The sequence below is a fragment of the Arthrobotrys flagrans genome (genome assembly GCF_004000055.1).
Source record: "Arthrobotrys flagrans strain CBS H-5679 chromosome Unknown unitig_1, whole genome shotgun sequence".
NCBI classification, from domain to species: Eukaryota; Fungi; Ascomycota; class Orbiliomycetes; order Orbiliales; family Orbiliaceae; genus Arthrobotrys; species Arthrobotrys flagrans.
The window spans coordinates 4,226,261-4,242,073 of NW_027137556.1; the positions used below are offsets into that span (position 1 = coordinate 4,226,261).

Sequence of the window (15,813 nt, forward strand, 5' to 3'; positions counted from 1 at the left end):
AAGAAGACTGCGACCGGGCTGAGATTAGAGGCGGCAAGGGGCGCATTTTGGTTAGTGTCGTTTTTCCTTTGTTTCTTCTGTACAGAAGAGAAAGAGACCTTCTATCAAGGGGCTGTTTCGTAGACTTGACCGCTGACGTCGCACTTCTATTGGCAGGTTCTTGTCTCTTATATATTATACCGTCCTGCCTTTTTATATTCCTCTAAAAATTAATTATCTTTTTCGGAGTTTTCTTGGTATATTTTATTACATATACATTCACACTCATTCGCTCGGCCGTTTTCGATTTTTAAATTAAACTAGCTGTTTAGTTATATTAATTTATTAACTGTTCTCGTGACGGGAAATTCGAAAAGTTGAAGAAAACGTCGTCGCTCCTTTTCGGGTTTCCCCTTGTTTGGACGAACAACAGATTAAACCCACCGCCAACACAGCAGCGGATCAACCTCTTGACATCAACCTCGACCTCGACATCATCAACATCTCAACTGTTCCTTCCCTCGCTCCTTCAATATCTGTTCATTATTCTTTATAGACTAGAATAGCATCTACCTCCGAGGCCTTCTTACTTGACGGACGAACTACCATCCATTGCCCCCAAATACCAATTACTGGTACTATCAAACTACTACTCAATTATCATCGTAAACAAAAAATATAGCATGCGCCATGGCAGATGATTCAAACGAACTCCGACCACCCCCTACCGCCCGTCGCCCAACCGACCATGAACTCTCCTTCCGTCCGTCACTCACCCGTAAACCATCCGATCTCCTACCACTTCCCTCAAAGGGCCAATTCACACCAGAGCTCTCCCCGCTCGACGCGTTTGTATCCCGTGGTCGACAACTTTATCGCCAGCTTGAACTTGAAGAACGGGAGTTAAGGCGTAGAGGGACGAATAGTAAAAGTCCTGATGGGAGTGCTATTGCTTCCTCGCCGGTTTCTCAGCAGGTTCCGTCGTCTTCGCATGGACAGCTGCAGTCTCAGCAGTATCAACAGCAGCCGAGTCAGCAGCAGGGAGGGCCAGGACAGTTTTTACAACAGCCGCCGAGTAAGTTTATTCGCTCTCATAGCGCGGGAGCAGAACAACAACTTGGTGTCGGAACGTTAAACGCCGCTGTCGAAAAATGGGCTATTGGGAACTCAAAATCCCATACTGGGGGTGATAGAGCTACTCGTTTTTTTACGGGAAGACCAGGAACAGGTGGGAGTCCCGGTCCCCCCGCAAATGGAGGGAAAATACCACAAGTCTCGGTTGGAGCACTTATGACGAACGCCGGTTATCCAGCTCCAAGAACTGCTCCTCTCCCTGGAGTACCACAGCAGCTGTTTATTAAAGAACCGGGGTTTAGACCTGTATCTCAACATCCGAGGATTAGTGGGATTGTGGGATTGGAAGATGAGTTAGGACCACCGAGGACTTCGCAGCATATTGTGGTTGATAGACGTGGGTCGAGTGTTAACCGCTCCACGGCTTCTTCGCCAAGGTCGCCGAGGATGCCGTTTACGAGTGATGATGATTCGAGCGATGAGGAGGAGGAGAGGAGGAGGAGGAGAGAGAGTGCTAGACGGCGAGATTTGGAGAGAAGAAGACCGGTGTCGACGGGGAGGAGGATGGAGCCGTCACCAGTGAGGGAGGAAGGGGAACCGGGTCCTCCATTGGGTGCTAGCGCTAGGATTAGTGTTTCAGCACAGGGTGGAGTCCCACAGAGAAGTTTTTCTGGGGCATCACCATCGCCGAAACCGATGGATGCGGTGGAACAAGCGAGAAAGGGTAGCTTGGACTCGAATTCTGCAAGGCAGAGCGGTACTACGCCTACAACGCCATATGGAACAAGGGTTTCTACGCCACCGCTTTCGACATCTCCTGTACATCTTCATGGATCACCGGGCAAGACTCGACAACACTCGCCGAATCATACGAGACAAGGATCGAATTTGGCGGCTCCTACGTTACCTGTTGCGTCGACTTCTACGCCGAATTTGCTATTACGGTCTGCTGCTTCGGATCCTGTTGCTCCTGTACCTCGAACACCCGCGGAGCCAACGATTAGAGGTCTTGTGAACGAAGATGACTCTCTGTTTTTGCCACCGCAACCTGCATTTGCAAAGTCTGCGCCGAATACTCCTCGTCCTTCTAGTGCTATGAGCGACACTGCCTCGATTTATAGCGTCGGTGGCACGAAACGGGCGTTCAACTTTTCTCGTCCGATGAGTAAAACAGGGTTTTATAATGAAGATGGGAATTCTTCTGGGAGATCACCATCTGTGGATTTACCTCGCAACCCTCGGCGGACTGATAGTCTTGATTACCGTTCCTTTGTGGAGGAGGCGGAACGAGGATATAACAATACTACTACGGCAGAAGAAGAGAATTTTGGGGATAATACTGAGATGAGGGGCCCAAGTAGTTTTACCCCGAGACATCGAACGACGGGGAGCGGGATGTCTGGACGGGCGGGACCTACTGAGTCCTATACATACACTGCGTATACACTTCCTAGGGGGAGAACTGTGGACCGATCGAGTATTATATTCTTTGATGGGGAAAAACATAAATTCGAAGGAGGAGACAACGAGGCTAGACAATCAGAAGAGAAAAATGTTAGTCCCAGTAGTACCGTTGGACCATCACCATTCGCAGCTATGAGGGCAAGCCAAGAAAGCCAACGACCACCGATGACACCGAGTCAATCCCAAAATGCGCCTTTACCACCTCAACCACAACAGAGTTTGGGAAGATCACTTTCTTCACAAAGTGCCGAGTCGAATATTTCAGCAACTCTACGCCCGAGGACCTCGGGAACACCGAGGTTAACGCCAGAGGAACACCTTAACATCGGTATCCCCCTGCACGAAAAGGGTAGCTACGCGGAATCCACATATCATTTCAGATTATCAGCAATGGGTGGTAATACCACCGGCATGCTGATGTACGCCTTAGCCCTACGACACGGCTGGGGGATGCGAGCAAACCAAGGAGAGGCATTCACATGGTTACGTAAAGCCGCATCGATAGCACAAGAAGAGATGGCATCAGCAGAAAAGGATCCTTCGAAGCCGAAGCCGACTTGGTGGGAGAGTAAGAGTATGAGGAGTAAATTTGCGTTGATGACGTATGAGTTGGGGATGAGTTATACGAATGGATGGGGGTGTAATGAGGATAAGGGGGTTGGGCTGAGGTACTTTGAGATTGCGGCGAGTTGGGGGGATGTTGATGCGCTTAGTGAGGCTGGGTATGCTTATGCTAACGGGCAGGGGTGTAAGAAGGATTTGAAGAAGAGTGCGAAGTATTATAGGATGGCGGCGGAGAATGGGGTTAGCATGGTGGGGAATAGTTGGTATGCTCTTTTTTCTTCCCCTCTCGACAAAGATATAAAATACTAACGAGATGTTTAGGATATGGAAGGAGAAGTATGACGACGAGGAGGATAAAGGGAAGAAGAAGGGTGGTAAAGAGAGGGAGAAAGAAAAGGAGAAACCAGGGCTGTTGAGTTTCTCTCGGAAGAAGTCTGTTGTATAACAGACCATCACCATTATATGCCTCTCTGAATTCACCAAGAGAATCAAGAGATGAATTGGTATTTTATTATAAATGACGAAGTTATGAGCTATATGATCTAGCGGCAGCATTGTTCTTTTTCTCTCTTATTGTTTTAATTCCTTCCTTCCGTTCTATTCTTCTACCCCGATATCTCGGACCCTTTTTGTTTATGAAGAGTAAGGCCGGGTGTGTATTTTATTGAGGAGGCTTGTGGCATTCTTCCCTTTTCTTCTTCTTTTTTGTTTTATAAGATAGCTGTTTATAATACCACCTGCATGATGAGTATGGAGTTGAGAGACACAATTGCGATTACTTCTTCCTCTATTCTTTCCTACTCCTATCTCCTATATTATACATATCAAGTACCGGTACCGGTCGAATCTCCTAGCGCTTGAGAAGGGGTGTTCGGTTGCTATGCTGCAGCTTGGCATGTTTACAAACAGCCGGGTTGAATGGTCGCAGTCGCAGTCGCAGTCGCATTAGCTCGGGGCCACGGCACCTGCCACTTCTTTCGCGATAACATAACATGCATGATGCATGATGATAATAATAATATCCATAACCATGAAATTAGATCCGTGGATATGGTACTAGCTATATCTGTACAGTAGTATACTATGCCTGGGAGTAGTTAGTAGTAGATGTATGTCATGATAAGTAAATAAAGGCAATGGGTATAACCATGAGGAGGGTATCGAGCTGGACTGTATTTGTGTGGACTCTCTCTTCCCCCTTTAATCCGACCCCCATCACCAACCTCACACCTCACTTTACCTCATCTCATCCCATCGCTTCTCTTCCCTCCCTTCTTTTCCTTTTCTCTACCCCTAACCTACCATACCAATTACTCTCCGACGAATGGCTTCATGATCCTGATATTTCGGTCTTGACGAATCGCTTATGACCCTTTTTTACCTGTCCAATTGGCTCGCTCGTTGACACGTGCATGCATCCGTCTTTAATTGGATCGTCAGGAGGTTTTTCTGGATATTTCGCTGACGATTGACAGCCTGTCGTTGAGCTTCGAACCGACTTCTCGGGGTGTACAAAGTACGTATCATTACCCGTGCAAGATCGATATCATATCGTAGCTGTTACCTGTTAAAAGGGATCATCGGGTATGCAATGGGTGTTCTGGTGTTTCATTGTCTCGTCCTTCAATTGCAACCTTGCATAAGCCTTCGGGACATCGCTGCTAATATTCTCTCGACCCTGTTCATAATTTCAGATTTGCTGCTGCTGGCTGTCTTTTGAATCACTCGTCTCGTCTCCAGCGGATAAACCACCCAGGAGTAAAGGAAGCTACCTCGCTTACCCTCGCTCGCATCGACCCTATCAGTCTCGGGCTGTACACCGCTCACATTCCTCACCCCACCTCCTCTTATTTTCCAACAATTTCTCCATTTTCACTCATCACCTCCACTCCTCCCCCCAATTTATCGATAATAGCTGCTTTTTTTAACAAGAAGAAAAAAAAAAAAAAAAAAAATACATCCTAAAAGTCTCGGATGACGACACCGGGAACTCCAAACGCAGCCCCACGCCGCTCTCTCGCCCGTCTCCGACTGCCGTCTGGCGCAAATACACCTAATCCGCCACAGATATCTCCTCCAATGTTATCGCCCGACACGGTTCTCGCGCGGAAACAGTCGCTTAACCAGCTGGTCCAGAATAGTTCGTCTAAGGATAGTGGGTATGGTGGCGACAGCGATGGTGGATTGGAGATTGGGGATAAAGTCAATGTCCCCGGTGGGATGTATGGAGTTGTGAAGTTTGTTGGAACGGTGAAGGGGAAGCCGGGTGTCTTTGTTGGAGTTGAACTTGAGGGACCACATGCGGTTAATGGGAAGAATGATGGGACGGTTGAAGGGCGAGTTTTCTTTCCTATTCTTTGAATACAGAAGCGGTCTTAGGAGGATAAAGGGGTGAATGGAAGAGGGTTGAGATCGGAAAAGGAGCTAATCGAAGCCTTTATATCTACAGGACGAGATACTTCACAACGTCAATTCCTCACTCTGGAATCTTCCTCCCGCTGTCCAGGGCAGTCCTACGCCACTCCGGATCCTCTGTCAAGTCTGATACCCCATCGGTCGTCACTTCTCCAGCCGAGCCAACAGCTTCATCCCCCCTCCAGCCACCCAAGAAGCCCTTCGGCCGCCCTTCCCTCCCACGCCCACAGTCACCCGCACAAAGAAACGTCACTCCACGCCCGGGTCTCTTACCGACTACACCACGGTCAGGAAGTAGTCTTTCCAACCGTATGTTCTCGCCATCCCCAACACCCGGTATGGGTCCACAGGGTCCCATCGGCGGCCGCGTAAGGGCAGGTAGTGTATCTTCCAACGCCGGCGACGTCCCACCAGGGACCCCCGGAGGCCCCCACGGCCGCAGAATAGTTTCACAAAACCCTCGTGGTCTCCGTCCGGGGTTTAACACCAAACCTCCACAACCTTCACAATTCCAACGGGAATCAACCCCACGCGCGGGTTCTTCAATGTCATTTACGGATTCTTCACCTGTAGAGGATAATATGGCTACTCCTAAAGCTAATGGTAATTCTCCATCCGGGTTTGTTGCGAAACTCACACGGATGAGTAGGGAGGAGGGGATGAGTAAAGAGGAGGAGGATAAGGGGATGATTGCTATTCTACAAGCGCAGTTGAGCGCTAAAGATCACCAGTTAAAGGAACAGGCGAATAATCTACTTGAAATGGAAAGCAGTCTTAACGAACTCCAAGCTTTATTATCGGATGGTGTTGCGGCAGCACAGCAGCAACAAGCACAACAAGCCCAAGCGGCACAACAAGCGGCACAAACGAATGGCATCAGAGGGTTAGGACGAAAGACTAGTTCTACGAGCATCAATAGCGGTGATGGCGAAGAAGAACTAGAGCTCGCGCAACTAAGACACTTGTTAAGAGAGAGGAATGATAAAATCGGGCAGTTACAAGTGGACTTTGATGCCCATCGTGCGGATTTTAGAAGTACGATTGATACTTTGGAGATGGCGGCTACAGAGACCGAAAGGGTTTATGAGAAGAAAGTTGAGGATTTATTGCTTGAGCTTAGGGAAAGCGAACGGCTTAGAGTTGAGATGGCTGAGGAGCAGAATAGGAGGGAGGAGGAGAGTGGGATGGCTAGGGGCATTATGGATGGAGGGGTTGAGAGTGTTGCAAGGCAATTGAAGAGTTTGGAAGGGTTGGTGGCGGAACTTGAGGAAGGGTTGGAAGATGCACGGCGGGGAGAAGCGGAAGCTAGAGCTGAAGCTGAACACTGCAGGGGGGAGAGCGAACGACTCAAAGAGGAGTTACGCCGCGAGAAAGAGAAAGTTGGAGCTTATGAGCGACGGATGGAGGATTTGAAGGAACAAGTCAAGAATGGAGATACTGAAGTTGAGAAGAAGAATGATGAGATCAGAGGGTTGAAGGCTTTGATGACTAGTTTGTCGCGTGGGAGGGCTCCTGGTGGCAATCTTGAGGAGAAGAAGAAGTTGGAAGAGAAAATTAAGGATTTGGAAGGGTTGTTGGATAGGAAGAATGCGAGGGAGGAAGAGTTGGAGAAGGAGATTGAGAAGTTAAAGGCTGATGCTGCTGCTAATGCCAACGCTGCGTCTGAGCTAGCGGGGTTGAGGATCACGATGCCAGCCAACAGAGAAGAACAGAAGAGTCTCGTTGGTACCAAAGATGCTGCCGGCGTAGTTAAGAAGACCGGCTTGAAGACACGACTACAAGATTCCCCCGCACTAACCGACATCGACGACGACGGAGAAGAAATCATCAACGGTCCAGGATCCGGAGGGTCCCCGCCACCAACATCAGCTCTCCCACCACTTCCAACAATCATAACATCATACGGCTCACCACCTCCACCACCAAAGAAGGATACCCTCCCATCCACCCCACCTCCCCCACCACCAGCGAAAGAACAATTCTGTGACCTATGCGAGAAACCCGGTCACGATCTATTAAGCTGCACCGAAATGTTTGCGGGCAAGAGTTCCACAAACGACGGCGGGAAGAAGGATAGCATCGGTACTTTTTCCACACTTGAGAAGGCCGGCATGACGCCCTTGCCGTTGAATACTGCTGGTGTTAACCCCGGGAGAAGTTCGTTGGAGGCGGAGGATGAAGGACGGGGTGGGGTTAGTTTGGGGAGAGCTACGACTCCTAGTGGGAATGTTACTTTATCGGGGAATGTTGGGACGAAGGAGGAGGAAGAGGATGATGGGTTGCCACCGGTGGCGGGGAAGAGTAGTGGTGTTGTGGATCCGAAGAAGTGGTGTGCGCTTTGTGAGAGGGATGGGCATGATAGTGTGGATTGTCCGTTGGATGACTTTTAGAAGTCGTATTAACGTATTGCTGCACTGTCATTTTTGAGGCTGGATTGGGGTCGGTTGGTTGGATGATGGTTTGAGGTGGGCTGTGCGCTCTCTACTCTTTTTTCACACTCGAAACCGACTCGACATGTCTTTTCCCTTCGCCGCCGACATTTTTAAAATACTCACGACATATCATCTCTTATTCTTTACACCCCCTGCTTAAATTTTGTAACGCATGTTGTAAAGCATCCATGTACCTTTTTCTTTTGTTAACTATGATTCCCCCCTGTCGATATTCTTTTGCTTTTAATTGAGAAAAAGTCATGACCTGAATTAATTTTCTTCATATGGAAAAAAAGTTTTGGCATGGCTCTTTGAATTTGTTGCTTGTCGTTTTGAAGTTTGAAGAAAAATTGCGTTTTGAAGTTTGAAGTTTGTTTTTGCGAGGTTAGGCGTTTACTTAGCTTGAACCTTTTATAGAATTTTTGTAATTATTTTTTGTAATGATGGTAGAGGGAGTGGTATATGTAAATTTGGGGGGTTAGAGGTAGGGGTAGATGTAGAAGGGGGATGTTGGTGGAGAGGTGGGGGGGTTCATGATGTCATAGATATTTACTTATGCATATTATATTATTTCATTTTTGTGAAGTTTCAAGTATTGACTATTCGATTGACGAGATGGGAGGCGTGAAGTGACTAAATGATCGGGGTTTTCTGTGCATGTAGGTGATGCAGGGATGTTCAGGGATGGATGGTTTGTATCGTCGCCAGACTTTCAACTTGTAGGGATGGTAATGATGTTGCATGATGTAATACGTGAATGCAAGACGTAGTAATTCTTCAAGTTAGTGATCGATTCGTGAGAAGCGTTGATGCGCGGCAAAGCTAGTACAAGCGTTCGACTTTATTCGGGGTTTCACAACTATAGATCACTAGGCACAGGATGTTGGGGAGAGATCGCTGATGTTGATGTTAATTTTGAAGTTGAAGTTGACGTTAACATTGACGCTGACGTCTATGGCAGGGGTCTAGAGTATTGCTTGTGGGGTTTTGTAGAGGCAGCTGGAGTACGTATGGCTAGATGTTAGTACAGAAGTTTGTGGCGAGAGACAAGAGGTATGACTTTAGCCTCGAGACTAGCTCAATCGAGACCAGTATTTGCTATACATGTCCGCGGCGGGGTGCATGTTGGAAGGTTTGATAGTCGGATATTATATAAGAGACAAGAGTTATAGGATCATAAGTAGTAGCGTTAGGCATGACAGCTCAAGTTTGATATGGGTTTTAAGATGAAGATGTTGTTGGGTTTTGTTGGACTTGGGTATTCTGCTTAATGGTTTTGCAGGACTGAGGGTTGATCTGCTAGCGGTGCCATGGTAAGTAGGTGTCATTAATTGGAAAACTTTTGATCTTGGAGTTGGAGAAATATAATTCGTAGACATACGAACCTGACGGTTGGTTCAAACTACTCGGTGGAGGTCCAGACCCATCCTAGCCCAACACTACAGACAACATTCATATAAAACGCATCTGCAACCGCACGAGGGGTATGTTAACGTGGCGAAGCTTAAGATCTATATCTAGATGTACGATGGTGACATGTCATGTCATGTCAGATATCAGGGCACTACAACATCTGTAAGGGTAAGTTGGTGTTGTGATTTCGTAGGGCAGGTCGATCGATCGATCTATTCTTTCCACGAGATCTCGAGACTGTGTTCAGCTTAGGACTGAAGGAGGAGGGGACAGTGGAGAAGGGAAAGGATATGTACCCCCTTCTTCACCCCTTCCCTGGTGAGGATTTAGTCGGTAGGAAGATTGGATTTCTGGAGCTGGTCTTCCTGAAAGTCCTACTTTATTAAACCATACTATACCAACTCAAAGGGTAATTTGCCCGGTGATTGCGAGTTGTTGTCTCTTTTATTATATTTTTTATTATTTATAACCTCTTTTATCCATGATATTGTCTCTTGTTTTTAGGACCGAAAGACATGAGAACATGCATGATCGCTCGCCTTTTGCCCGGTTTTCTTCTCGCATTCTCTTTCATTTTTGATAATCAACGACATCCACTGGGTGGCTTCGGAATTGGTACCACAACCTCTTTCAATTGAACATCCTGAGTTGTCTACGGTTGGAAATACCTTTTCTTATTTTCCTTTTACAACCTAGCATTAGACGCTCAATTCGAGCTAAAGCCATAGGTCGTCTAAAGAGACCTAATTGACCATGGGTGCACAACATGATGAACCTTCCCGAAATGAGGCCAGCGATGTGGACTGATTCAGCTCATCCTAGACCAGTCCATCGTCGATTCGTCCGCCTACTTCGTTGTTTTCGATAACTTTTATCAAATCAATAAACTGTTCCCGAAGATAGCGGCTTTTTGTCAATGTACTACGGCCTATTTCCTCCCATTATCTGTACATTTCTCAAAATGAGCATACAAGTCGTGCTATACAAAATTTGGAGTTTGCCAGCGTTCATTCCAATTTTCCTCCCTTACTATTTTTCGCTTTCAACTTTGGCAACCTTTACGATGGTTCGCGTCATTGCTTTGCGAACGTGATAGCGATTCCCGGGCCACGTCTCCGGTAGGTGGAGTGTGGTATTGTTTCCTTTGGAATATACATATCTTATTGTTTATTACAACCTGTCAATCAACCGACCAACTATGACAGCACATCGTCAATCATCAATCGCTCATTGTTTCTGCCAGTTGGATACAAGATTATGTCTTTCTGAAATTAAGCCAGCGATGTGGCCTGATTCTCCTGGAACATGACGGGATTCTTGGCTAGATCGTTGCCCTTCTTTGTCGTTTATCGAATAATTATCGCGAACGACCTACGTCTTCTGGTTCTGGAAAGAGCATCGTCCAGTCTTTTGTCAATATACTATAACCGCTTTTATTTCATTTTCGAGACTGGAAAGGAAAACACTAAAAATTCGAAAATCCTAGCACACAACAATAACTTATCATGAGGGAAATGATAAATAACCCAACTCCTGCTCTCTTCTCTTTTCTGTCGCTTTGATCATCATGTCGCCAAAGATCCGATTCACGATATGGCTTTGCACGCGGGCTGGTTCATGACCACGAACTGATGCCTTGGACACGCTTTACCCTCTGTTATAGCCTGCAGCCGTGTGCGATTTCTTCGAGATACTTTTTATATTTCACTAAGTTTCATGCGATCAAAGGAAGTAATGGATCCGAGGAGGATAGGAGGGGTTAGGCTGGTCCTTGCTTCAAATATGGACAAGGGACATATTATGGACTGAATTCAATCGATCTCGGAAATTAGGCACGCGCAGGCGGGCTATTTGCAAAAACATGCGGAAACCTAAGGACTAGTCGGCCTCTTTTGGAAGTATACATTTACTCGAACACAATTCGACAATCCCTTAAGTTTAACAGCCGACGATATAATAACTATGTGCGAGACACACAAGACTAGTCCGAACTTAGAGAGTGCAAAAAGTAAATGGGATCCATTGTGCAGGCAATTTCTGGAAGAATGCCAACATTCTCTGGAGCATGGATCTGAGTGTTACGGGGTTATGGGCATGGATTACTTCTTGCACTTGTTGTAAACGGTCAGAGTATGTTCCAGGGATGGCAACCTTTGTTGAAAGTCCTGTCATTTTGCATTACGAATAACAGAACGTTCCCTGAACGCACTATCCATATCTGACTGCCATGGTTTGAATTTAAAACCCTATCTGAAGCTGGATCCGAGATGAATCTAAAGCGGTGGCCGAGCGAAAATGGCTTTTATTGATTGGCATCGGTCTCAATTGGGATGATCCCACTTCCAGCGAGTCGAATAAGGTCTTCTGGAGGGGTATTAATTTTAACGGAGTCGATGGAATGATATACTGTAAGTTGGACTTTCCTGCGAACATCCTAGTTTTATATTCAAACATGCTGTTCTACTGGCACGAGACTATTGTTCTACCTTGTTTAAAATTAAGAATCTAACGAAAATGGATATATAGGGAGGAAACAAAACACACAGAAGAACCGACTATACACGGCGTAACGTTGTGGGTGGTAAACAAGCTACAATAGAAACGAAACCGCTATGGTATCTTGGAGATCACCGATCACGATTACCATCGTGTATGCCTAATGAACGCGAAGTTCACCGAACGATATTATCAAATGCAATTCTCATACGGACCCGACGCCCTAACGCAAACAGAACGAGTGTTGATCAGGGCTGAGAACACGGCTCGAGGGGTTTTATCAGACTGCCAATGATCTTAGTGGCATCAGGAACCAAGAAATTTAGGTTTAATCCTTATATTACATCTACTTACGTATATGCACACGGACAACAGAAACTAGAGCGTAATGAATCTCCTTTATGCTCGAAATTTTGGAAACGAGTAAAAAGAAGCTTCCGGAAAACAGGAAATATATTCCTGACCCACCACCTTGGTTGGATACAAACTATACTCTAGAAGATAATTTCTACAGCAATTGACATCGCTAGGGAAATGGATGTTCGTTGCTGTAGGGAATCAACAGACGCAGATTCGAAACCAATTCGGGGATTAAGTTCTGGTAATTTGTTGGGACTTCAAAGCCTGACGTATGAGTGAATTGGATTCTAATGGGTCAAAGGATTAGTGAGATTAAAGGATTTGCGAAAGCCGAGTACCACGGTCGCCTGTAGACTTAAAAGGACTGACTAGCAGCCCCAACGCCGGCAGTTATTCATCAAATGGAAATACTGGTGTCACTTAAATTCCGACAAACCCGTTTCGACCCCCGGATCAAGCTTAAAAGTAGCGAACAATGGACAGAAATTTGAATATATCAGAAACTTGACTCATTGAATGTTGATATCCCGAGGCATATACGACGAAAACATCCACAACTATAATGGATATACAAACAATCTATAAAACGACACGGACAGAGCGTTGCAGCCCCTAGACCACTGCAGTGTTCTATATATAACAACCAAATCCTGCGAGTTCGAGAAGAACGCAGTCCGTCTGCGATGGTCGGTTGTCTTTCAGGTAGCCATTGACGATTATTTATGAACAAAACGGTGTCGAAAGTTGGAAATTGAAAAAGGAAGATCACCAAAAGAGCTTGGGCCTATATTCATTGATGGATCGTAACTGCTTCGAAGCGTATCATCGGAGAAGGGAAAATGCATCAGCGATCAATGGACGGCGTAGCCAACCTGGGACGGGCACGAAAATGATATTACTCCCTAGGCCAGCAGATTTATACCGTTGTACGGAACCTGGAGAGTCGCCGACTATCCCTATTCCGACAAGAACAGCGAAATAACGGAGAATAAGAAGATATACTTCCGTCACATCGATATCAACTTGAGGGAGTATGAACAAGGTTATAGTATTCAAAGCGTGAGGCCAACGGTGATGATGGAGGTGACGGAGATGGTGGAGACGCAGCAGGTATTGGCAAACTTGGGGACAAAATCTTCGAACCTTAAAATTATGTCCAAGAATACAATTTTGGTACTTCACTTGAGTTTTTGCAAATGCTTTATCAAAAGGTAATAAGAGGATGTCGGGATTGGTTATTAATTAGGAGATTGGGCCATAACGCTGACCGAAAATAAAATACCCGCCATATTTGGAGAAAATTCCTAAAGAACCATTTCGAGTCCATTTAGAACTTCCCGTATAGATCAGCTAGCGCTGGTCTAATTGAGAGCTTTAGAACTCTACGATGTGCGGTCTAATTTTGGGTGGGTTTCATGATTTTGTTGTTTGGGGCCGGGCGCAAATCTCGCTGCAGGGGACACTGTATGGAGGGGCATTCTGGTTTACGAGACAAGCAAGCGATATATGTTATCATGCATAGGAATTTAAAACTTAAATATCGTCATTTTGTGTTTGTAGTTCTCCATTCCAAAATTTATTCAATGGAGTAAATCTCGTTAATTACGGGAGAGTGTCCAGTTCTAGAATCCTACGAGTCGAGGCTTGATAAGATTAAACATGAAACGGGGAAGTGCGATTCATTCGACTCTTAAGTCACACGTAGGAATTAGAAACGCCATAATATAAATATCAACTTAAAAATCATCGATTGATACATGCGCATGCATTTGTTTGTATGAGAACATCGCCAATTGAACACCCCTCGACTTCTTAGAGCAGTTTCCGGCCAACGTTCCTTAATTCGCCCGCGGGACGCGGAGTCGAAGTTCTTGATTCTGATGGAGTAAAAATCTTATTCTGCGACTGGCGGCGCGTGTGTCCCATCTCTTTGATTTCCTCCTCCTCATAGCCAGCGCCACCTGCCGCTCGGTATAGGTCGAAAATATTTCCCAACTCGTATAACGCCCAAGCACTACCATTTTCATCGGTCGAATGGACCTTGTAAATAAAATATCTACATCCCATACCGTGCATATATGGCCCTTTGTTGCGAACGTTGAAGTGATTATGAATGTGATGTTTGAACGCACGATCGTAAGAAGCGATCCATCGCAAACTGCCTGCGTACTCCCCGGGAAATGATCTTCCATAAGATCAAATACTTTTAGTTCGGCGTATCCCCACGTACACCACTCTCCGGTCTTTTTCCAAGACTAGTTTGAAAGGAGGTGGTGGTAGATTTCTTTCCATTATATAGTTTTCGGTGTTGTGCCAGTGTAAATAGGTTTTGACAATTGTGTCGAGGCCAGGTCCTAGAGAAATATTCTGGATTCTAATCGTAGACCTGCGCGTACGGAGCTTGACAGAGTAGTGTAGCGTTCCTTTATCGATGGAATGGATCTATTAACCACCATCGACGGGTAAAACATCAAATTGAAAACCATACATAGCATACAGAGAGGTTTTATTTGGGATTTATTAGCGAAATCACGGACGGTTCGTTATCCAGAGAAGATCGAAAGTTGGGATCAGTCATTGATATAATTGCAATTGAATTAAATGCGTGAGCCCTACCCCAAACACCATGGATGAATGTGGATATTAAACTGTCTCATCATAGCTATTTACGTGTGAACGGTCCTTTGTACTTCCAAGATCTGTAATTTAAATGAACCGTCAAGTTCAGCGCCTCCAGAAGGCTGTGAACCATCCCAAACATCCACAACACCCTTCGTCCAACACCTCGTCGCCTTGCTCTGAATCTTCGGCTTTCTCAGTATCATATTCTCGAACTTCAACCCGAAACCCTTTTCGCATCAAACACTGTTCGGCTGGGGAGGCCTGGGAGTTAATACCGCTCCCTGGAGAATAGAGTGTTGGTGAACTCTTCGAATAGACCACAGCTCCTGTAAACGACTGTGCTGATTTGTGGCCCGCATGGCGATATTCGTCAACAAGATAGTCTTCGTCGTCCAGCTCGGCTCCGACTTCCAAGTGAAAACGGTCCGAGTCTTCGAGGCTTGGGCTCCGTGCAGGAATATCGATACTGGCTGGTTTACCTCCAGATTGACCTGTGACTCCAAGTCTGGAGTATTCAAAATCACAGTTGGTTTCGATTATGATTGGAATTCCTGTTCTGGATTTGGAATTCGTAGTAAGCGGTGATTTGATATTGGTCTTTTCTGATGGTGACTGGCCGCCGGCTTTCGTGTCGGTTATAATCTTGGGAATCGCCCAGCTCGTGGCTATGTCTGTGGGGGATTCGAAAATGGGGCTGGAGGTGGGAGAGCGAGGCATATTTGTGTTGCTTGAGCTACAAAGTTCTGTGTAACAATAGTATGCAAGGGATGCCTGCTTCTCTGTTTGGAAGGTAGTAGGCCCCAAAACGGTTTGAACCTCTAAACCGAATATTAATTATTGCGGAAATCAGAGAGTTTCCTTGGGTAGTTTTTGGGAGGTTCTTTTGGCTGGGACTGGGATTAGAAACCTGGGAGTTCCGTGAGCTTTATAGTTGAGCCGGACGGGATATCTTTCGAGGCCATGGCCCAGAGAGACATTGATTACTCCACCATTC

At 46.1% G+C, this 15,813-nt stretch overlaps 3 protein-coding genes across 3 annotated transcripts; 2 read left to right on the top strand and 1 right to left on the bottom strand.

The window, feature by feature from the left end:
* Positions 1 to 669: 669 nt before the first annotated feature.
* Positions 670 to 3,526, top strand: DFL_009263 (uncharacterized protein; the record flags this gene model as incomplete). Its single annotated transcript, XM_067639121.1, has 2 exons — positions 670 to 3,344; positions 3,403 to 3,526. 2 exons carry the CDS (start codon positions 670 to 672, stop codon positions 3,524 to 3,526), a joined length of 2,799 nt encoding a protein of 932 aa, XP_067486941.1.
* Positions 3,527 to 5,055: 1,529 nt separating this feature from the next.
* On the top strand, positions 5,056 to 7,886 carry DFL_009264 (uncharacterized protein; the record flags this gene model as incomplete). Its single annotated transcript, XM_067639122.1, has 2 exons — positions 5,056 to 5,417; positions 5,531 to 7,886. 2 exons carry the CDS (start codon positions 5,056 to 5,058, stop codon positions 7,884 to 7,886), a joined length of 2,718 nt encoding a protein of 905 aa, XP_067486942.1.
* Positions 7,887 to 14,921: 7,035 nt separating this feature from the next.
* On the bottom strand, positions 14,922 to 15,536 carry DFL_009265 (uncharacterized protein; the record flags this gene model as incomplete). Its single annotated transcript, XM_067639123.1, has 1 exon — positions 14,922 to 15,536. The coding sequence occupies one exon, from the start codon at positions 15,534 to 15,536 to the stop codon at positions 14,922 to 14,924; it is 615 nt and encodes a 204-aa protein (XP_067486943.1).
* Between the last annotated feature and the right edge of the window lie 277 nt (positions 15,537 to 15,813).